Source organism: Dromiciops gliroides, chromosome 3 (assembly GCF_019393635.1).
Source record: "Dromiciops gliroides isolate mDroGli1 chromosome 3, mDroGli1.pri, whole genome shotgun sequence".
Classification (NCBI taxonomy): Eukaryota; Metazoa; Chordata; class Mammalia; order Microbiotheria; family Microbiotheriidae; genus Dromiciops; species Dromiciops gliroides.
In genome coordinates, this window is record NC_057863.1 from 255,381,085 (window position 1) to 255,406,140 (window position 25,056).

General features: G+C 36.6%; 1 protein-coding gene across 1 annotated transcript in view; it reads left to right on the plus strand.

The window, feature by feature from the left end:
- The first annotated feature begins 7,857 nt into the window (after positions 1 to 7,857).
- Positions 7,858 to 25,056, plus strand: part of LOC122747428 (cytochrome P450 7B1-like) — a 123,457-nt gene continuing 106,258 nt past the window's right edge. Inside the window, 1 exon segment of the mRNA XM_043993452.1 lies at positions 7,858 to 7,957. Coding sequence (XP_043849387.1) covers positions 7,858 to 7,957 — 100 coding nt within the window.

Sequence of the window (25,056 nt, forward strand, 5' to 3'; positions counted from 1 at the left end):
ACACTCCTTTTTTAAGCCCAAAGTTTTCCAGTGTTCTCATATTACATTCCAGTTGTCTAATCCTCTTACTTTGTTCATCTTGGCCAAGTCTATTCTCTCCTGAAATCTCTTACACTTTCAAAATATCCCTCCATTTCCCACAGCAATCTTCTGTCCCCTGCCACAAAGTTCTTCTCATTTTGAGACATTAATGCCACCTAGGTGTTAGAAGTTATTTGACTCATGCCATTCACAATAAGCTGAGGAGGACTAATAAGTTTAACCCTAAGGGGAAGAGAGATATTTGCATTTTGAAAGAGGATCTTGTTAAACTTAATAAATTAGTAATAGATGATGGAATGTTTGAGGGAAACAGTTTTAGTTAGTGGGTTCAGAACCTTGCTATGCTTCTTTCCCATTCTGAGCAGATTCTTCTCCTGAACACCTGAAGAAAATTACCCAGGATCTTGGCTTCATACTTTGGAAGGTTGATAATCCTAATATAAAGGTCAAGACACTGTTCTAGCATATATTAAATTTATCTAAAAGGTTTTTAATTTTTGATACACTGGGACTAAGCAAATGGAAGGAAATTAACAAGGTAGTATCTGTTAAAAGTTTTAAATTTTAGAGATACAAATAAATACCAATTTAAATGGTTAGAATAAAAATATTTCTGCAAATATTAAACTGAATAACTATATTCTATACCACATCTTGAGAAAAGGACAAATTTAAAAACAAACACAGAAATAATTTAAAATGTATATTGACATTATTTAAAGAAATGTTGCCAAAAAACCAAAATAACTTTCAATCCTGATTCATTTAGATAATTTCTATGCAAAATTCTCATTGTATATTTAATGTATATATCATCTACACATTTAAAAATTGATGCTTCTGGGGGCAGCTCAGTGGCATAGTGGATAAAGCACTGGCCCTGGATTCAGGAAGACCTTAGTTCAAATTCAGCCTCAGACACTTGACACTTACTAGCTGTGTGACCCTGGGCAAGTCATTTAAATCCTCACTGCCCCGCAAAAATAAATAAATAAATAATTGATTAATTAATTTTTTAAAAATGGATGCTTCAAAGAAGGAAGGAAATTTAAAAAGATTTTTATATATAGTAATTCCAATTTTTTTCTATTTTTTCCTTTCCTTTTCTAAATAAATATAAAAAATAAAGGAAAATATGTAATGTTAGAATTTGAATGGACTTTAGTTCACATAGTCCAATTTTCTCATTTTATAGATGAGGAAATTTAGACCTAGAGAGAATATAAAACTTGATTAAGATCACACAGCTACTTGAATGACAGAAATAGCACTATAACCCAGGGCTCCTATCCTAGTGTTTTCCTCTTACTGTATCATTTTGGATGTGGAAAAATTTAAAATTTAAAGAGAAACTTAAAGTCAATAATTTACAGCCTTACCTACTTTTTTTTAATTAATAAAGTATTTTTTTTCCATTACATGTAAAGATAGTTCTCAACCTTTGTCTATACAAGCTTTACAATTTCAGATTTTTCTCCCTCCCTCCCTCCCTCCCCTCCCTCCCCAATCAACTATACAGCAGGCAATCTGATATAGGTTATATATATATATATATATATATATATACACATAATAACATTAATCCTATTTCTGCATTAGTCATGTTATAAGAGAAAAAAATCAGAGCAATGATGGAAAACCTCAAAATAGAAAAAAAACCAACAGCATCAAAAACAAAAGAAATAGTATGGTTCATTTAGCATCTATACTCCGCAGTTCTTTTTTTTTTTTCCCTGGATTTGGAGATCCTCTTCCATCACGAGTTCCCTGGAACTCTTCTGTGCCATTGCATTTAGCCTTACCTACTTAAGATGATAACATGAAAAGTCCTAGATTAAACCACCTCTCTCCTACCATCCTAGCAAAGATCTAAAAAGAACCACATGAAGCAATTATTAATAAAAAAGAAAAGTACTACGAAGGTCTCCTATCTAGGAAGTGGTGGAAGGGGGATGTCTGGAAGTCTGAGGGTGCTTTGGGGAGATGCCAGTGGGTCCTGAAGCCTATATAAGATCCTGTAATGGGGCCTTAAGTCAATGGGATCTGGGCCCTGGTGTGTTGAAGTGGCTATAGAAGACAGTTAGTCCCTGAGAGGTCACTAAGCAAGAAAAAAGGACTGGCCAGTGTATAGTTTGTAATGCTCTGACCCACAGCAGCAGAAAAGGTCAGTTCAACAACAGGAGTGAGACTTTGTAGGAAGTCCTAAAGACCATAATGATCTCCAATATCTGACTGGGGCCTATCAACTCCAGAGGAAGGGATAGAGCCAAATCTCCAGTGGGAATTTCACAAGAGAAAGGAAATTGATACATAGTATCATAGTTGCACTGAGTTGCATCCACTGCAGAGTGGATAGAATCAAGTGGAATCTGACCACTCCATCCAAGAGTATAGGCAAGGAAGAACCTGGCTGTGTAAAACAATTTTAATTCTAGAATTCAGACTAGAGATATGGCTAAACAGAAGAAAATTCTGAAGACAATGAAGAAATACACTTGGTTAAAAGAAGCCTAGGAGACAAACCCAATAGTGAGTAACTCCACAAGTATAAGCAGAGCCTCATAGAAAAGAATAGCTTGTTCACAAGGACTCTAATAGTGGATGGAAGAAATGAAAAAAAAAAGACAAAAATTGATTAGAGAAATCAAGAAAATAATTGGAAGGATAATAAATACTTTAGAGAAGAAAATAACCTAAATAAAAGACTCCCTGAAAAGCTGAACAAAATAAACTGAACATGATATAATTTTTTTTGCAGGGCAGTGAAGGTTAAGTGACTTGCCCAGGGACACACAGCTAGTAAGTGTCAAATGTCTGAAGCCGGATTTGAACTCAGGTCCTCTTGAATCCAGGGCTGGTGCTTGATGCACCAAACTTGATCATTTAATGAAACAACAAGAAATACTAGAACAAATTTAAAAAAAAACAACCCTGAGCATTAGTAGAACATGTAAAGTACCTATTTTACAAAACAACTGAATTGGAAAAGAGGTAATTTTAAAATTACTGCTCTCTCGTAAAAGAAGTAGTGTTTCCTTCATGCAGTTTCTATCTTCCCACCCTCTACATGGAGAAGCTTTACATAAAAGGAAACAAAGCTGACCCTGGAACCTGATTTGCCCCAGCTTCCCTGGTGAAGCTTCTTGTTGATAAAGGAGCATGAAAAGTCCCAGCTACATAGATTCTGGGTCTCTTAGACTTGGTAAGTGCCTAAGACCACATAAGTCACCATATCCTGAAGACCTGCTAACCAGACACCTTTCCAAATGAAGGCACCAAGAATTGGGGGCTGGGAAGGGACATGTCCAGAGAAACCAAGTGCCACTTATACTTGTTGCACATCCTTTCTGGGTTAGGGCAAAGTAAACCTCTATTTGTAAATGTTCAATGACTTGTGAATACTCATTTTGTTCTTACACCAAACCTGAACTAAGAGCAGCATTCCGGACAAGTCTTAAAATCATGACTAAACAAAAAACCCAGAGGTCTTATTTCAAGAAATCATGAGAGAAAACTGTTCACATCTGTAGAACCAGAAGACAAAGTGAAGATGCAATGAATCTCTTGGTCACCTGGAAGAAACCCAGCCTGAAAACACTCAGAAATGTCACAGTCAAAATTCAGAATTTCACAAATCATAAATAGTCACAAGTAGTTAGAAAGAAAAAAAATTCAAGTACCAAAGAACCACACATGGGATCACACAGGGTTATTCTGCAACTAATATAAAAGAGAGAAAATCCTGTAATATAATATTCCAAACAGAAAAAGGCCAATATTCTGGGTATAACCCACCTCAAGCCAGGACAGTGATTCAGGTTTCATATTAAAATGTAATAAACCAGGGTAGCTAGGTAGTGCAGTGGATAGAGCACTGGCCCAGCATTCAGGAGGACCTGAGTTCAAATCTGGCTTCAGACACTTAACAATTACTAGCTGTGTGACCCTGGGCAAGTCACTTAACCCCAAATGCCTCACACAAAAAATAGGATATAATAAACCATTTATGGATTATAAAATATAATAAAAACAACTTTCTCTGGGATAAGATATAAAACAATAAAATAATTACTTAAATTTTTTAAAACCACTACTATTTATCCTGTTGTGTGTGTGTGTGTGTGTGTTTGCTTATTGTCTCCCTCATTAGACTGTGAGCTTCTCAAGGGCAGGGATTGTCTTTTGCCTTTCTTTGTATCCCAGCTCTTAGCATGGTTGTTATTCAGTTGTTTCAGTTGTGTCTGACTCTTCATGACTCCCATTTGGAGTTTTCTTGGCAAACATACTGGAGGGGATTGCCATGATCTTCCAGCTCATTTTACAGATATAGTACCTTGTATATAATAGATGCTTAATAGATATTTATTGACTGACAAAAGTAAGACAGATAGAAGACCTGGGGTTTTGTTCCAGCTTGTTGGTTTTAGCAGAGGAAAGAAAAGGAAATAAAAATCACAACTTTATAGAAGAAATGAGAATCTAATATTTTTCCTAATTGAGATACATGGAGGAAGAAGTGAACATCTCATAAACCGTAGACCTATCTGAACCTTGTAACAGAAGTAATGACCATACAATGAATATGATATAGAAATACGCTAAACAGAGAAACGTGTAGGAGAGGAAAAGGAAGAGTTTAAGGGGGAGGGTCAATTTGGGAGGCAATAATCATAAGCAAAACAAACCATCTTCAAAGAGTAGATCATGAAGGCAGGATTAAAAGGGGAAAAAGTATATCAACCAGGGATTGGGATCTAGGCTGGGTGAAAAGAGACAGGGCAAAATGATAAGGGTAGAGTGCTTCAGTGAAAAATTACTTGTGTTGACCAACATTCCTTTTCTTTTTCTTTTCTTTCTTTTTTTTTTTTGCAGGGCAATGAGTTTTTCAACATTAATATACAAATTCAGCATTATACCACTAAAACTACTAAAGTGTTGTTTTATAGTTACTTGGTTATTTTTCAGTCTTGTCCAATTCTCCATGATTCCATTTAGAGAGTTCTTGGCAAAGATGCTTAAGTAGTTTGCTATTTCTTTCTCCAGATCATTTTACAAATGAGGAAACTGAGACAAACAAGATTAAGTGATTTATCCAGGACATGCCACTAGTCATTGTCTGAGGGTGAATTTAAACTCAGGTTCTCCTAACTCCAGATCTGGCACTCTATCCATTGCACCACCTAGCTGCTCTCTATTATTATTTTATAGTAGTCGACAAAATATTATTGGGAAATTATTCATTATTTATCAATGGAAATAATGAAAAAAAGTGGGCAAGAAGGGACACTATCAGTATCAGATCAAAAATTTTACTATGAAGCAGAATCATCAAAAATTTATGATTCTAGCCAAATGATAGAAAAATAAACACTAGGATTTGATACACAAGATTCCAAAGTAATTAGTCACAGTAGCAAACACTTCAACTCATGAAGAAAAGACTCACTCAGCTTGGAAAATTAGAAAGTACTTTGATATATGAGAGCACAGGCACATAAATACACTCTTGGTGGAGATGTGAGATAATCTTAAAATTCTGGAAAACAATTTGCAATTATGTATTCAACTCCAAGCTCTCTGCCAATTTCCAGTTTTGCAACTTCAACTGCCTAATAGACGTCATGAACTGGATGTCTTAACTTAAATTCAACTTGCCCCAAGCCAACTCATTATCTTCCTCCACCCCCAAATCCTTCCTTATTCCTAACTTTTCAATTACTGTTGAGTGTACCGCAATCCTCCCTGTCACCCAAGCTCATAACTAACATGTCACTCTTAATTCTTCACTTTCTCTCATTTTTCCCTTAAGCAATCATTTGTAACTACCTGTCATTCCTACCTTCATAACATCTTATATATTACCTCTTCTTTCCTCTAACATTGACACCAGTCTGGGAAAGGCACTGATCACCTCATGCCTAGACTATTGCAATAGACTTTTCAGTGTTCTCTATGCCATAAGTCTCTCTGCTACTCCAATCCATCCTACACAGATGTCAAATATATCTTCCTAAAAATCACAGGTCTGATCATGTCACCCTGGTATTCAGTAAACTCCACTCTCTATTACCTCATGTTTGGCTTTTATAACCTGATTCCTTCTTACCTTTCTGTTCTTCTTCTACTGTTCTCCTCTCCACATGTTTGATGATCTAGTGATATTGCTTTCCTTGCTTGTTCCTCAAAAATGATATTCCATTTCTTGACTCCAAACATTTCCACTAGGTGCCCCCCATGCCTGAAACTCTCTTTTCCCTCTCTACTTCCTTGCTACTCTGGAATCCTTACAGTCCCAGTTAAAGTACAACATTCTTCAAGAAGCCTTTTCCACTCCTTCTAATTTTTGGCAACTTTCCTGATACTAACTCCAATTTATATTCATTTATTCAATTAAGAAAAGGAAGGAAAACAAAAAATTTCAAAAGAGAGGAGAATTCAGAACAAATAAAGGAATCTAATAGAAATTACATGAACAAAATTAATATAAATGAAATGAATAATAGAGACAGAGCCAAGATGGTGGAGGAGAGACTGTGACTCCCCCTAGCTCCAGACAAATCCGTCCACTCACTCCCAAATAATGCCATAAAAAAAAAAAACCAAAGCAGCCTAATTCACATAAGAACAGAGAGAGACTATTTTCCAGCCAGAAATAGCAATTGAAATCACCTTTTGATCGGGCTGAAAGAGAAGCTCAGCCCACGGTCTGGACAACAGACGCCTCTGAGTCTCCAGCACCAGCGGCTTCTTCTGAGGCTCAGCTTGGGGACCAGTGAGGGGGTTTCGGCGGTAGTCTCTGCTGGAGTTGGGGTGAAGTGCCCTGGTTCTGAACCAGTGGACCGAATTGAGTGGTGGCAGCCCAGTGGGGGAGGGGCACAGGCATGCCAAACTTCCGACCATAGAGAATCTGATTTCAATCAGACATCTACTTATAGCTTGACATGAGCTGGCAAAGAAAATAGTGGACAATAGACAACTTCTTTGGGGGAGGGGTAGACCAGAATACACCTTCAGAAGAAGATAATAACAAAGTCAAAGCTCCAACATCCAAAGCTTCCAAGAAAAATATGAATTGGTCTCAGGCCTTGGAAGCTCTCAAAAGGGACTTTGAAGGGAAAGTAGGAGAGATAGAAGGAAGATTTAGAGAGAGGGGGGAAAGAATGGAAAGAGAAACGAGAGTAATGCAGGAGAGTCATGAGAAAAAAGTCAACAGCTTGAAAAGTCAAATGGAAAAGGAGGTACAAAAGCTCTCTGATGAAAATAATTACCTAAGAATTAGGATTGAACAAATGGAAGCTAGTGACTTTATGAGAAACCAAGACACAATATTTTTAAATATATAAAATACTCAAAATGTTAAATAGAAATAAATGTTAAATAGAAAAATTAAGTAACATTCTCAGAAAAAAGTCATTGAACAAGAGATATGGAGAAGAAAAAGAGAGACAGAAACAGAGAGACAGAGAGAGAGAGATATACACACAGAGAGATTATTGAAAGGAGGTATTGTTTTTATTTTCCTTTTTTGTTTTCACTTTCTTTGTATCTGTAGGGCTTAGTGTAGTACCTGGCACATAGTGCTAGTTGACTACTGACTTATAAAGTCAGTAAACTCTGCATACCTTTTGATTTAGCAAAGAAAGAAAGAAAAGAAAAAAAATGTACTAGGCATGCATACCAATGAGATTAAACATAGGGCAAGATTTATATGTAAAATATTTATAACTGCACCTTTTTGTTATAGAAAAGAATTTTGTAATGTAATTATAATGGAGAGGAGGGGACTGGCTAATGAAGGCTCAGTTTAGAGAGCACATGTGGGATACACTGCCTGCTGCCCGCTTATGTGAGTCTCCTTCTGGAGTTGGTGACAGGGAATGGACAGACCTGGTTCTACACTTCAGAGAATGCACAGGTATGCAGTGATTATTTCCTGTTAGCTTACTGTGTAGAATAGCCGTTTTTGGCTGTTAAACTGGAATTGGGTGCATACAAATTGCCACTAAATTGCCACTTTCTCACCCTGACAATTCCAGGAAAGAGGAAGAAGCACAGTATACTTTCTTTACACATGGCTTTGAAACTTCCTGATGCCTATATTCCTTCTGCCCCTATTGTGTCTATTCTTGCTTACTTTTAAGTAAGGGAATATTAGAAATGGAATGACCTTGTAAGATTGATATCAGGGGAGCCACTAGAGATGAAGAATCCATGGCAGACTTCTCCTTGGTCCATAGCCAAGATAGGTTGAGGCACCAGAGCAAAGTCAAAGAGCAACCTATAGGGAATGATAGTGAATATAATAGTGAATTGGGGCAGCTAGGTGGCACAGTGAATAAAGCACCAGCCCTGGATTCAAGAAGACCTGAGTTCAAATCTGGCCTCAGATACTTGGCACTTAGAAGTTGTGTGACCCTGAGCAAGTCACTTAACTCTCATTGCCCTGCAGCACCCCCCCCCCAAAAAAAAAAAACAAACCAATAGTGAATCAACCTAGCTCCTGAGATACTGTGTTCTGTACATAAGGGACAGCATCCATCCACTAAGGATGCTGAATTCAGAAGTGGACTGGTGGAGTGAATGCTTTGTAGAACCACTTGAAGTTTTAGTCTATTCCCCCTTCATTGCATAGTTCCCCCATAGCATAATACTGTGTAGCAAGAAATAGTGAAATGAATAGATAGATGTACTTCCAGACAAACCTAGGAAGACTTATGTGAACTGGCACAGAGGCAAGTGAGCAGAATCAGGAAAAGAATTTTTATAGTGATTGCAATATTGTAAAATATTATAAAATAAAATTATTTTGAAAGATTTAAAACTCTGATGCTTGCAATTACAAATCATCACTGCAGAATAATGAATCTTGCTTCCTCTTGTCAGAGGACCAGAGGTATATAATGAGACATATTTTTAGATATGAACAATGTGTAAATGTGTTTTGCTTGACTACACTTTGTTTCAAAAGAGGTCTTTTTTGGGGGGAAGGGGAAAGAGAGAAGGAGTGACTTGAAGGAGATGCAAAAATAGAAGAAGAGAAAGATAAGAGCATCAATGAAACATTTTTAAAATACACAGAAGCAAAGTTCACAAAGGAGACACAGACAAGCTAGGCAAGTTGGTATTGCTGTGTAAATTTTAATATATACTTTAAAAGTGCTGTACATATTCACAGTTTAATACATAATTGTCTTCAGTTATTTGTAGTTGGGCACTTTCATCTTTTTTATGTTAAGTTTGTAACAAAAAATTTTAAACCATAAAACACATAGATTTTCATGTATTCACAAAGCACCTGAACCCATCTGAAGTGCTAAACAACAGTCAGACCAACACTTAAAACATGAAAAATAATGAAAAGGAGGCAAGCCAAAACAATTAAAATAGGATCGAGGAGTAACATTGCCTTTGCATATCACACAATGGCTGGGTTTTTTTAAAAGCAAAGAAAGAATAGGTTAAAAGATAAGACATGTATGCCTAGTGTTGAGGAAAAGACGATCTGTACCCAGTACTTAGGAGAAATTGTTCAAGAACAGCTCAACCATGTTGAAAATATGACCCTGTAATACTGCCAAGGTCAATCAGACCCATGGTAGTTGATTTAGAACATGCTAGCCCTAGATGACCATGCTCCTACAAAGTTGCTTTATTTAATATATCTAATTATTGGTAGATTTAAAAAAAAACTGGATATTTATTTGTACAGAAGCTTAGGTGCAGAATTCACTCTCCACCTCCCCCTTCCCTGCTTCTAGTCAGATGGATCCGGCTTTAAATATAACCTTCTTTTAAAAATTGTAGTCTCTTCTGATAGTTATAGTCTTCATTCAGGCTCAAAAGACAGACCTAAAAAAAACTACTTTCAAATGAATCATGTGTCAGTGTAGCATACTAGACATGGCTTTGGAGACAGTCACTGAATGAAATTAGAATATGAATTAGTAATAATAATTATGATTCATTTTCACCATGTTTTTGTTTCCCTACTATGAAATATAAAATAAAAAGACATCAGATCAAAGAGACCGAAAAGAATGTTATTCCTTGCTCCAGCAGTCTCAGAGCTCTCCAAGCAAATTCTACTCCAATGCTGCCTCAGCAACTCTGTACTAATTTCTCTATGTCTTCTCAAAGAGATGTTTTCACTTTGGGAAATTCCACTTTTGGAACAAGGCAGAGGGCAGAAAGAGAGAGAGAGAGAGAGAGAGAGAGAGAGAGAGAGAGAGAGAGAGAGAGAGAGAGAGAGAGAGAGAGAAACAGAGAAAGACACACAGAGAGAAAAAGACAGAGAGACAGAGTCAGAGAGACAGAGAAACAGACAGAGACACACACAGATGAGAGACAGAGAAACAGAGACAGAGACAGACAGAGACAGAGTCAGAGAGAACCAGACAGAAACACTCAGAGAGAGAGAGAGAGAGAGAGAGAGAGAGAGAGAGAGAGAGAGAGAGAGAGAGAGAGAATTTGTACCATTAAAAAAAATAAATTACAAGTATGGGGCTAAAGGGTACATTTAGATGAGAGAGGGAAATTCATTTTTATTCATCTTTTTACCTCTTAAATAAAGGAGAGAGAGATTCATTGCCTTTTTGACAGGGCATTTGACAGTCAATAAAGGAGACAAAAACTATAGAATTAAGTATTCTATTGTTCAAACTTGTATTTTGTCTACTAGCCCATGTATCCCTTCTCTCTGATTGGACCTGAGATCTTCTTAGACATTGCAGTAGGTATCATAAATATCCAAAATTAATTGGCTTTTGAAATAAAAAGAAATGATTGTGTTTATAGAACTTTTCGACTAGAAACTGAAACAAAATGATAGCAAAGAAATTATCTGGCAAGAAGTCAGATAGTAATGTCAGTAGAAAGACTGGTTTAAGCCAACAGACATTTTGAATAAGTAGGGGGGGGCATCAAACAACAATAATGTGTTAAGAATCTTGAAAATAATCCCCTGACCCCTTGTCTGGCTAGACCTGATTCAAGCAGCCAAATGGGATGAGCAAGCTGTTCATAGCTGTTCATACCATTTAGATGAACTATCAGTCACCAACTATAAGCATGCCAGTGAGATAGAAGACTATCAGGCCTCACTGTTTATCCTACCACTGTATCTTCAAGTCCTCCTGTTATTATCATCTGCCCTGTTGCTATATTCTTTAGACCCTTGGGCTGTCATCTGACCTGTTGGTGCATCCTAAGGACCTCTAGTCCTTACCATGCATTTCACCTCTAAACCTTTAGGACTTTTCATTTGCCCTATGGAAGAATTTTTTTTTTATGTGTGGTCTCTTCCAATAAGAGTGTGGGCTCCTTGAATTGGGGCTGTGAGGTGTGAGGGACTGTCTCACTTTTTTAAAATACAGGGTGTCCCAAGTGTCGTAGTTTGCTTTAAAGTATTAATAGTTTAAAATTGCACTAAGGCTTTTGGGACACTGTATTTGTATTCTTATCACTTAACAGTGCTTGACAAAGACTAAGTGTTTAAAAATTATTTTTCATCCATTTATTCATATACATGGGTTATTGAATGGTGGATTAGGTAAAGAAAAAGAAAAGGGAATTTTCTAGAATTTTGGCTTCCATAAAGACAACTATCATTTATAGATTACACAAGGACTCACATGTATCTATCATGTCACTGATGTGCCTATTCCTTCCAGTGATAGAGATTGCAAGCTATCTTGCTTAATGTGTGCAACTTCTGAGAGTCCTCCATCATGAATTCATCATAGGGTAATTCAGCTAGTACTGGGGACTTTCCTTGCTTTCTCTTGATACCTGTCTTAAGTAAACCAGTGGAGCACACAGACTGGCCAGCAGTTTTTATTCTTGCCAAAAGACCAGACTATATTTTGTTTGCCGGTTTCCTTTTTGGCATCTTTTACTTCACCTTAGCCTTCTCACACTCACCATTTCATGTCTCCTTTGTTCTGCGAATGCTCTTCAATATTACTTCTTTGGAGTCTGTAGTATTTTATGATTTGTAGTCATTCAACAACTTTGGAAAAATATTGGTAATAAAATGCACCCTTTCTTTTAAAGAGAAGTTTGGAGTGGTTAAAATAATTTTGCTATTTTCCAAAGACAAGTTCATCCATTCTCCTAATTCCCCATTTTCAGGGTCCATCCCAGACTTATAATGATGAATGAACTCTTTGAGTTTTCCCTCCAATGGAGGATATATAAACTCTGAGTTCCCTCTCCGAACCCCACACTGACTATAAGGTTAGAACCTGACAAGAAGGTTACTGCTTCCATCAGAGTTCTAGATGTAACCCTGAGGGATGGGGGCTTTCTTTAGTGCTATCATTCATATGCTATGCATTCCTCCAGATATCAATGCCAGTTAATAATTCTCCTAATGCAATCTAACTTCAATATAAATAGGCCAGTTATCTTCTTCTCAGTGTCATCTAACCAGTGATTAACATTTTAAGATAATTTATATGAGCTTCTCTTTTCCCAGTATTAATTAACCAAATAACATAAATTAGGCTTTTTTTACAAAGTAAGAAAATGTGGCAAGAACCAAAGTATAAAAACCTCTGAAATTGGGGGCTCACTTCCCTCTAGTGCCTCAGTTCCTGGAGAGAGTGTACTTAAAGTGGTGACTACCAACATTCTTTACCACCAAGTTCACTTGTGGCAGAGACAATGGATGAATTGCTCCACCGCTTATAGAACACAGTGTCTTGGTTACTGGGTCAATTCACTGCTTAGCTGAGTCAAGAAGTTTGCTTCTCAGGGCTGACTCCTCTTTGAACTTAGCTGCTGTGGCTACATATGCTGGGTCCCCAATGTTTTTTTCCAACCTTTCAAAGCTCATAAGATTTTAGTATCATCCATTTCATCTCTGATAATTCATTCGCCTAATATCAGGAAAGAACAAACAAAAGAGACATGGCAGTACCATGTACTCATGGTCACATGGTGCCTAGATGGAAGCTGATTTCTCCCACACTAACAGCCTTTCTGCTTTCTAACTCAAAAGCCATCAGGGAGTTTTTTCCATTCATTCAAGTCTTTTGAATGCATACTTTGTTCTGGTTCAGGAGTTAAGTAAAGGATTTTCCATCACCATGCTATAAACTGACAGAAAATAATGAAAAGGATAATTGAGCAAGTTTTGAAATGTCCCCTCCATTATCTATTTCTTGAACAGGGTTTCCAAGTTTTCAAATGGGTTGATACCAAAAAACCAAGACCAAACCAAACCATAATACACATGCTCTAAGACTGGGGCCTCATTGACCAGTCCCCTCATTATACCTATCAGTTTTTTTAAAATTTAATTTAATTTTTATTTTTTGGTGGGGCAATGAGGGTTAAGTGACTTACCCAGGATCACACAGCTAGAAAGTGTCATGGGTCTGAGGCCAGATTTGAACTTAGGTCCTCCTGAATCCAGGGCTGGTGCTTTATCCACTGAATCAGTTTTTTTTAAAATTATTTGTATTCATAGGTTTTTGAATGTTTATAAATCTCATCAAACAAGATGTGTAATATTATGGAGCTCCATGCAATCAGTACAATGTCAGGGGCAAGCGGTAGCTTCTGAAGAACCTTACCATCTATAGGGAATCCTTTTCCAAATTGGACTGTGTTTGATCTTCCCCATTATAGTGGTAAACACTTTTTTTAAGTCATAAAAGTATTTTATTATTTTCCAGTTACATGTAAAGATAGTTTTCAACATTTGTTTTCATAAGATTTTGAGTTCCAAATTTATCTCCCTCCCTTCCCTCCCCCCTCCCCAAGACAGAAAGCAATCTGATATAGGTTATATATGTACAATGTAACGATTGGAGTGACGCTACCTGCTGGAGAGTTACTGTAGGAAGGTGTCTGAGGTGCAAGCCATGTGGTTTTTCTTTGGCATCAGGAAGTGACGTTTGCTTGTGGGTACTGTCTATCAAAGCTACCAGCCAATTAGCTTGGAGCTGTGTGTGTGTGTGGACAGGGTGTTCCCAGTTTCATAGGAGGAGTGTGGGAGGAAGAAGAGGCGAGGCTAGCTCTCTCACTCTCTTTTGTCAGGTCTCTCATGGAGAGTGGAGCAAAAATGTGGTCTTCCTGAGATAGATAGCTGAATCTAGGCCTCTTTCTCTCTCTCTTCACCGAATTCTTATTCTCCTTAATAAATGCTTAAAAGTCTAAACTCTTGCTAAAGCTTATAATTTATTGGCACCCACTCACTAGATTTTAGACAGACTAGCTAGGATTTTAGCCCCTGAAAACAATCATATCAAACATATTTCTGCATTAATTATGTTGTGAAAGAAGAATCAGAACAAAATGGAAAAACCTCAAAAAACAAAAGCAAAAATAGAAACGATAGGGTTCAATCTGCATTCAGAATCCACAGTTGTTTTTTCTGGATGTGGAGAACATTTTCTATTATGAGTTCGTTGGAATTGTCTTGGATCATTGAACTGCTAAGAAGAGCTTAGTCTATCATGGTTGATTGTCACACGATGTTGCTGTTACTGTATACAATGTTTCCCTGGTTTTGCTCACTTCACTCAGTATCAGTCCACTTAAGTCTTTCCAGGTTTTTCTGAAATCTGCCTGCTCATTGGTAAACACTTTTTGGCAAGAATATATCTCTGTTTTATATATAGATTAATGATGTGTCATAAAACAAATTTGCCTTTTATATTATACCATTCAATTAATCTTATGTAATTTTGACTTATGAATGAGATACTTTGTTGGAGGAAGGCCTACTAAATCATTTTTATAATCAAGAAATAATAAGTAATATGGGATAACAAATTCTCTATAATTTTCAAATTTGTGATGTTATAAATGTTGAGGAAAGCAGACAGATAGGAAGAGCTGTATGTAGAGGATATCCATGTAGGAGGTGACACAATTGTAAGGGCATTTAGAGATTTCTATATAAGGTATTTGAAGATGATGAAGATACAAAAGGCATAAAGAAAATTGAACCTAATAAATATCTCTCTCCAAAAAGCTTTCTGATCTATACAAAATCTCCATGAGAGTTATCTATAAACAAATCAAGGAAACCCTTGATTATAGTTTTAGAAAGAAGCAAGCAAGCTTTCTAAATGGATTTGTAAAAACAGATTACAGTTTTATCATTTCACAATTGATATGAATGAAATGTGCAATATAAGATCCCATTACACTTATTGTTAAATGATTATGAAAAAAAATTATTTGGTGGATCAAAACACTGCCTAATAGGTTATTTTTTTTAAAAAGATGTCTTTAAATCACCTAGAATTTCTCAAAAGATAACCACAGAAATAATCTTGATCAACAATCATAAATATTATCAGAAGTATAAAACAGGAAATTGAATGCTTGCCAAGGGTGCTTGCTGCTGTGATGGATTAGAATCAGTGCAGAGTCTGGGCTGAAGTGGAATTCTTTGTGGATTGTAAGGTCCTCCTAACATTCCTGTTTGAAGATTACATTGTACTTATTGTGTCAAGCCCTGAACTATTGCTGAGCCTCCTGGAAGAGAGCTGTAATCACTAAAAGGATCTTTCTTTCTTTTTTAAAATAAAAGTATTTTATTATTTTCCAGTTACATATAGAAATAGTTTTCTATATTTGTTTATATAAGTTTTCCAATTTCAAATTTTTCTCCCTCCCTCCCCTTCCTTCCCCCCTCCCCTAGACAGCAGGTAATCTGATACATATATATATATATATATATATATATATATATATATATATATATATATATATATATATATATATATATATATATATGTATGTATATATATGTATATATATACACACACATACATATTATATATATACATACATAGGTTTTATATATATACATATATATATACAATAACATCAAACACATTTCTGCATTAGTCATGTTATATGAGAAGAATCAGAGCAAAAAGGAAAAACCTCAAAAAAGAAAAACAACAGCACCAAAAACAGAAATAGTATGATCCAATCAGCATCCATATTCCACAGTTCCTTTTTTTCTGGATTTGGAAAGCCTTTTCCATCATGTGTCCTTTTGGAACTATCTTGTACCTTTGTATTGCTGAGAATCGTCTATCACAATTGATCAACACATAATGTTGATTATACTGTTTATAATGTTCTCCTGTTTCTGCTCATCTCACTCATCATCAATTCATGCAACTCTTTCCAGGTTTCTCTGAAATCCGCCTGCTCATCCTTTCTTACAGCACAATAGAATTTCATTACGTTCATATACCACAACTTGTTTAGCCATTCCCCAATTGATGGTCAGCCCCTCAATTTCCAATTCCTTGCCACCACAAAAAGAGCAGCTATAAATATTTTTGTACATGTGGGTCCTTTTCCCTTTTCTATGATCTCTTTAGGAAAAAGACCCAATAGTGGTATTGCAGGGTCAAAGGGTATGCACAGCTTTTTTGGGGGGGGGCATAATTCCAAATTGCTCTCCAGAAAGTTTGGATCAGTTCATAGCTCCACCAACAATGCATTAGCATTCCAATTTTTCCACAGCTTCTCCAACATTTATTATTTTCCTACTAAAAGGATCTTTTCATCCACATAGATGAATAATGTCTATTGCCCTGATTATAATACGTATTTAGTTGTATTTCCTATAGAGTTTGTTGATCACAATGGATATCTAGGAAACAAGTAGAGATGGACAATGAATTGGGTTCAGAGTTGAATAGGAGGAAAAGAGTAGGCTAGACTGCTTTTTAGGAGATTTCAAAACTAATTTGCTAATCCCAAGATTTCCATGAAAGCAAAGCCTTTTCTTTTTCAATACCAACATTTTATCTGGTGTTACTGTATAGCAGCAAGACATAGAATTCAATATTCTTCAAAGGATTGGCTTATGTTGGGGGGTGATAAGACGGTAACATATAACAAATGAGGAACTTCAAAAATCAGAGGTCATCAAATAATTGTTGAGAGAAAGAGAAGCTGGGCTGGTCATGTGGTGAGGGTGAGAAATGATAAATACACAGAGTATTCTCCTAGTACACTGGTAATGTCAGAAAAAGTAAAGAATGCCTCTGTAACACTGGGAGGACTATCTGTGGTAAATTTTGGGGAGAACATTGGCAAAGAGGAGTGGATATAGATGGGCTATGATCTGTATCATTGAAGAGAATATTTAATATTTTGAGTAACTTTGAAGGTAAGCACTGTTTCATTTTTGTCTTTGTGCCCCCAGGGCCTATCTTAGTGCATATTTGGCACTTAATGCTTGTTGACAGAACCAGTAGAACATTGTACATAGTAACAGCAACATTGAGTGATGGATAACTGTGCTAGAACTAGCTCTTCTCAGCAATACAAGACAATTCCAAAGAACTCATGATGGGAAAATATTCTCCACATCCAGAAAAAAGAACTGTGGATTCTGAATGCAGATTGAACCATACTGTTTCTACTTTTGTTTTTGTTTTTTGTTTTTTGAGTTTTTTCCCTTTTGTTCTGATTCTCTTTTCACAACATGACAAAATGCAGAAATATGTTTAATGTGATTATACACGTATAACCTGTATCAGATTGCTTTCTGTCTTGGGGAGGGTAGGGAAGGGAGGAGAAAAATTTGGAACTCAAAATCTTATCAAGACAAATGTTGAAAACTATCTTTTTGTGTAACTGGAAAAAATAAATTACTTTTATCATTTAAAAACAAAAAAAAATAAATGCTTGTTGATTGATTTGGAGGCTTTCTACTTTTTTGTGAAATTAATATCTTTTTTTTTTTTTTGCAGGGCAATGGGGGTTAAGTGACTTGCCCAGGGTCACACAGCTAGTAAGTGTCAAGTGTCTGAGGCCGGATTTGAACTCAGGTACTCCTGAATTCAGGGCCCTTGCTTTATCCACTTCACCACCTAGCTGCCCCAATATCTTCTTTTAATTTTACTTCTTGAGCTTCTCTTAGCTTGTTGCATTTCTTCACTGTATTCAAAGTTTTCTTCTGTTTACTTGTGTTATTAATTAATCTCAGCACTAGATAGGGACTTTGGTCCCTCCTGCACTTCCGGAATGGGTAGTTAGGCTTTGATTCTGTCCTTATGCAGTCTATATGTCCTGCCACAGCTCTAGTTATGATGGGTTGGTCCTGGTCCCCTTGCCTGATTTCTTTGGCAATTCTGGGCTAGAAAATGGAACTCAGACCAATCCCTACCCTCTTCCTCCCACTCTGGCTTCTTTTGTCTCCTAGTGGCCTGACATGTCCTGGTGGAGGCCCTTTCTCTATCTTCCTCTCCTTATGTATTCATATACTCAGTGTTAGCACTGTCACCTGGAACAGCCCTGATAGGTCCCGTGGAGATAATTATGATAAGATGGCCTCTGTGGTATGTGTCACCTAAATTCCTCTGCCTTGTCTCATCTCCTTAGGCAGTCATTTCCAGAGAGTTGGCTTTGGATTTTGGTCTAACAGACCCTGAACTTCTTCAAGGCAAGATCAGACTCAAACCTTCTGTAGTGCTCATGGGCTCCTCTGCCCCATTTCTTTTGTTCTTAGGGTCATATTACAGGCAATGGTTTGATTCTGCTATTGGATAGGATCATACTCACGCTGTTTAAAGGCCTTTTTAATAGTTTCCTTAACCAAAACACCCACAGGCATCTAATCATCTTCTTGTATGGAGAAACTTACTGGTATTTCTTGTTGGTTTTATTGAATTTTTGCTTCTGCTGGTATTTTCCCTCCTTTTGCTGAGCTATTTCTCACAGTATCTGGTATTAGTTCAAACTTTTTATGTCATCATCCCATCCATTCTTCACCCTTTCTTTAAACTGTTTTTTTCAGCACTGCTTCCCTCTGTTTTATGAGAAAACGCTATTAATAATCTTCTACCATCCGCCTCTATAAGATGTTAGAAATAAATTTCTATTTTAAATAACTTTGCCCTTGGCTGCCATATCTCTTTACTTGGCAAGAAAGTTAATTTACTTAAGAGTCAGTACATAGGATCCTTTGGTCTCATTATGACAACGATTTACATTAACTAAACTTCTACAGAGTTGCATTGATAGATATTGGATAAAGCTAGGAATCCTTCCTATCTGAGTATTCCTGGGTATATTACTTAATCTCTTTTTTGCTCAAGGGAACTCTGGGACTATAAATTCCAAGTAGCTTGGTAAACAGAGTTTTGTCACCAGATGTTTCCTAAACCAATGAAATCATAGATCTAAATCAAAGCAACAACAAACTTTTGTATGAAATCATCATAGTTAATGTTGATGTCTCTTCTTTCAACTATTTAAAATATTTTGTCTTTTTTAAATAATCAAGTTAAAGTTTCCCTCTACCCCTACAACACTTACCTACTTGATGCTTTTAATGTGTCATTTAAAAACATTTTTTTGTGGGGCAATGAGGGTTAAGTGACTTGCCCAGGGTTACACAGCTAGTAAGTGTCAAGTGTCCGAGGCCGGATTTGAACTCAGGTCCTCCTGAATCCAGGGTCAGTGCTTTATCCACTGAGCCACGTAGCTGCTCCCTAAGGTGTCATTTAAAGGACTCTTCCCCCCATCCTAAAAATGTTTAAAACCTTTTGATGGTTTCTTTAAGAATTAATCAATCATCTTATGATGTTGGGTTTTGTTTTTTATTTGTTTGTTTTTGCTTAGACTCATACACTAATAGACTCATAGATTTAGAACTGGAAGGGAATGTAGAAGTAATCCAAACCCCTTATTTTACAGAAGAAGAAACTAAGTACCATGAAGATTAAATTACTTGCTCAAGGTGCTAGATGGTATTAAGTGACAGAGAACTGAATGGTTCTTTATTTCAAATTCTTCAAATCTATTTTTTTCCAGAGGTAGAAGAAAACACCAAGCAAAATGTGGTCTCTAATTCTGAATATTAAGCCTGAATTATAAACTCTGCCAATACAGAATGCTTTCCTCATGTATAAGGTACATTTCACCAAAATAATACTTAACAATTTAGAAAGTTCATATTTACATTTATGAAGATCTGATAATGACATTTAAGTTTGTTACTATACACATTATTTTTAGGAAAACAAAATATGTAGAGTTTGATGTAAATTAGATGCCTAGGTAGGGGTGGGATACTTTAGGTAGTTGTGAACAAATTAATTAAATATATTCTAGGATCAGAACTAAAAAGTGGAAGTTAACTCAGAAGCTATCTAGTCTAACCTTTCCATTTTACAGATGAGGAAACTGAGGTACAGGGAGGTTGCATCAATTCCCAAAGGCTACATAGGAAATAAACCTCAGAGGTAGAGTTTGAACTGGAGTCCTCTAATACCAGAGTCAGTGCTCTCTTCATTTTAGAACATTTATTGTTTTTAGATTGTGCTTCAGTGTGAAAGCCACTGATAGAAAAAAACCAGATAGGAAAAGCATGTCTTGTTCAATAAAATCTGAAGACAATGTAATTATTCTTGCATTGAATAATTTCTATAACAATTAGTTAATATATTTTCAGATTTCTAGAAAACAGTAATATCAAAAGAATTGTACTTTTCAAATTCTCTAAATATAATTCTGTAATGGAAATACTTCTGATTAATACCTTATTGTGATTGGCAGACATTTTAAAACAATGCATTTGTTATTACAAAATAACCTTTAATCATTCCTAGTCATCTAAGACTCTTTTAGAAGATTATTTATTGCAATTGCTTCAGGGAAATTAAAGAAATGATTTCTTTACAATATTTGAATTTCCTTTACTTTGAAATTTAGTAAAATTAATTATGTCCAAGCAATGTGAAAAGGGGAAAAAGTATATCCTTTCCAGTTTAGGTGGTCAGCTCTTTCTTTGGCATGATCCATTATGAATATTCCCTGTTATTCTCTTTCATCTACCAGAAGGACTTTAGAGTGACTATAAAGAAATTCAATTTTATATCTGTGATTAAACTTATAGAGGCTGTGTGATGTAATGGATGATCAACTGCGTACAATTCCTGATTCTAACATTTGCTTGCAGATGCCTAAAATCCTTAACCTTTCAGTGGCCTGAGAACCTTTCTAAGATTGTTTCCCTTTCTGTTCAAATCACAGATCTGTCCCTCCTTCCTCTTCAAAACAAAAGAAAATGAAAAAAAAAACCACAATCAATACAATTTATAGAGATCCTTTGGAAAGCCATTTCTCCAACTTGTAAATTTTTATTTTGTGTGAGATTTCTCTAACAAAGTGTATATACCATCCTTTCTAGCAGCATCCCTTTCTTCTACCAACACATACAGACAAATTAAGCATACAACCGAACTTTTCTACAATTTGGAGAAGATAATTCAATAGCAAAAACTATACAGGTGAAGGGAATCACACCTGTGACTTCATAATCCTCATCTTTCCAGAGATAATTTCATCTTTGTATTCCCTGTTCTCCAACCAGCCTTTCATTATGAAGATCCATCCTTTGGACCTTGACATTTGGAGTTTTGATTTTTCTGGACAGTTCAGGTTCTCCACACAATGATTGAACAATTGCATTTAGAAACCATCTGCTTGGGAGAAATAAAGTATGTCTGAGTTCAGGTGTGACTCAGGTGGCGTCTTTCTCTCCACCTCTACTAATTTTTCCATTAGAGTTCCTTAGAGGGAGTTGTGTGGTAAAGCAAATAGACCACTAGTCCCTGCGTCTTCCTGACCTAAACTCAAATGTGGCCTCATACACTTATTAGCTATGTGACCATGAAAGAACCACTTAACCTCTGTGTTCCTAAGTTTCCTCAACTCGAAAATGAGGATAATAATAGCACCTGCCTCCCAGGGTTGTTGTGAGGATCAAGTGAGATTTAGTACAGTAACTAGTACACAGTGGCCACTTAGTAAAGCTCTGTTTCCTTTCCTGATAGGTATGTCTTTTCAGAGATAGAATTATGGCATCTTATAATTGGAAAAGATTTCAAAAGTCATAAAGTCCAAATCATATCTGAACATGAATCACTTCTACAGCACTCTCTCAAATTAGTTACACAATCTTTGTTTGAAAACCTATAAGGAAAAATCCACTGTCTCAAGAAGAAGCTCATTCCACTTTGTGGATATTTCTAAATGTTAAGAAGCTTTTTTCTGATTTCCAAATTAAATTTTAGCCTCTGCAACTTTGGTCTACTGACCCTGGTTCTGCACTTTGATTCTAAGCAGAAAAGGTTAATCCCTCTTCTGCTCTTTGAATACTTGAAGAGACCTGTCAGGGCAGCTAGATGGTGCAGGGGATAGAGCACTGGCCCTGGAGTCAGGACTACCTGAGTTCAAACCTGGCCTCAGACACTTAACACTTACTAGCTGTGTGACCCTGGGCAAGTCACTTAACCCCAATTGCCTCACTAAAAAAAAAAAATTAAGAGACCTGTCATTACTCTTTTCACCCTATAATATTATCTTCAGGCTAAGCATCTCAGGTTCCTTCAATTCCTCCTTATATAGCAAAGTCTTGGGTTTCCTCAGCATGCTACTTTATGCTCCTCTGGAAACTGCCGAATGTCAATGTCCTTCCAAAAATAACATGCCCCAAAGTGAACATGATATACCAGATACAGCTTGACTATGGGAGAGTAGGATGTTACATCCCTTGTTCTTCACACTATGCCTACATTGCATTAGGCTTTTTTGCTTGCCTTATTGCACTCGTTATTCCTCTCCCATATAATTTCCCCATAAACAGTTATTTCTTCTTGCTTCACATTTCTTGTACTAATGAAATTAGCTTTTTTTAAACCCAAGGGAAGGACCTTACATTAATCATTACTAATTTTATTTTATTAGATTCATTGTCATTTTCCTGCCTAGTGAGAAAAGTTTGGATTCTGATTTTTTTGTTCACTATTCCTCCAGCCTTTGTGTCAAGTATAGATTTAATAAACTATTGACTATGTCTTCATTCAAGTCAGTGACAGATGGGACAGCTAGGTGGCACAGTGGGTAGAGCACCAGTCCTGGATTCAGAAGGACCTGAGTTCAAATCAGGCCTCAGACACTTGACACTTACTAGCTGTGTGACCCTGGGCAAGTCACTTAATCCCAATTGATTCACAAATAATTAATTAATTAAAATTAAAATCAAGTCAGTGACAAAAATATTTGACAGCACAGGGGCAATGACAGGTTCCTCAAACACTCTACTGAAAACCTCACTCTTTTGTACCATTGACCTAGTAATCATCTGATGAATAAGTAGTTATTAAGTACCTACTATATGCCTGTTACTATGTTAGGTAGAGATACAAATACAGAAGTGAAATATTCCTTATGATTCAACATATCTTTCTGATTAGGTGCTGTAACTATGACAAATACAGATGAATTCGTGTTGTATATTTATTTCATCTCTTTTACTCATAAGTAAACTACTTTTTGTTATAATAATAATAATAATAAGTAAGATTTATATAGTGCTCACTGTGTGCCAGGCTCTGTGCTAAGTGCCTTATAATTATTATTTCATTTGATCCTGACAACAACCCTGGGAGATAAATGCTATTATTATACTCATTTAAAATTGAGGAAACTGAGGCAAACATTGGTTAAATCCCAGGGCCACACAGCTAATGTCTGAGTCTGGATTTGAATTCAAGTCTTTCTGATTTCAGGCTGGTTACTCCATCTACAACTCCACTAAGATTATATGATCCATTAGTATTTAATTACATTCCATTTTCAAATTTGAATTATTGGACTGGCTTAAGTTAGTCCTGGCCTAGAATATTTGGCATCCTTTTTCAGGATTGGACTAGAATGACCTTATGGTTGATCTTGTGGTTGAAATAGGAGAAGGGCTACTAGGCCTCCACTTTGGGTGATTTGGGTCACTTACTGGAGTCTGACACCTTGTGGGTGCTATAAGCTTCTGGCAGCATACAGGAAATCCTGTCAGTGGGATAGAGAGGGGGCCCTCGGCAATGCTGTAGGATTAGCTTCTTTAAGGAGATTGACAAAGGAAGTAAAGATATAAGGGTTAGTATTTCCTGACTTGTGTTAAACTGTCATAAAAAGCCAGATCACCAGCTTAAGAAAAATAAAAATAAATTATCTTTGAATACTTTAGAGGCAAACATGAATGCATTGTTAGCATGTAAGGGTGGTGCATTGAAGGTAAAGGAACAAGTTATGGCTTTGGTAATATCAGAAGTGAAAAGGATGATACTGATAGAGATGAGGGCCTTGTACAAAAATTAATTATTCATAACTATAACTAACCTGGGAAATTATATATAATTGGATTTATGAAAAATTATGATTATATGAAAAATGATAAATTTAGAAAAATTCTAATTGGGCCGTAAGTCCTGCCACGGTCGCCATTCAAATGTTAGAATGTTTTTTGAATTGACTGGGCCTAATTTGGGGGTACTGATGCTATGGATGACTAAACTGGGGACATTTGACTATTTGGCTATCTGACTGCGTTTAATTTAATATGGGCCGTTTATAAAGTTCCACCACACTGCTCCCAAACTGATAAACTAAAGATTAAGAAGCCTCTTAAACAAATAATCAAAGCAGAGTTTATTTATGAGATACTATTTAAAATTAGGAATACAGGGAAATAAAGTGTACAACCTGACTGCTTTCCTGTGGGCTCTTTCGCACCTGCTGCTCTTTGAACTTCTTGAATACAATAAGGGCCTTAGCCGCCTCCGGCCTCAAGGCACGTTACACTTTCCCTGGTTTGTATTAAGGCCTGTAACCTTGTCAAACCTGGCTCTCCTTTTCTGAACCAAACTCTCCTCCGTCCTTGTCTGGGCTCCCCTCTAGTCAGCTTCTCTCCTAGTCCGTCCTTCTCTAGTCCGTCCCCCTCCTTTTCCTTTTTTTCTAGTCCATCTCCCTTCTAGTCTCCTTTCTCTCTCTAGTCAGCTGTTCTCCCTAGTCCGTCTCCCAGGTCTATATATACCTTTTCTTCTCTCCACTCAAATCTCGGGGCTTCCTTCGCCCCCACAGACCAAGCTAATCTGCCAGCCAGAGCTGCGGCTGGTGGGGGGGGGGTACACTCCAAGTTTCACGTGCCTCAGCACAGGCTATCCGGGATCCGCTCAGGTCAGA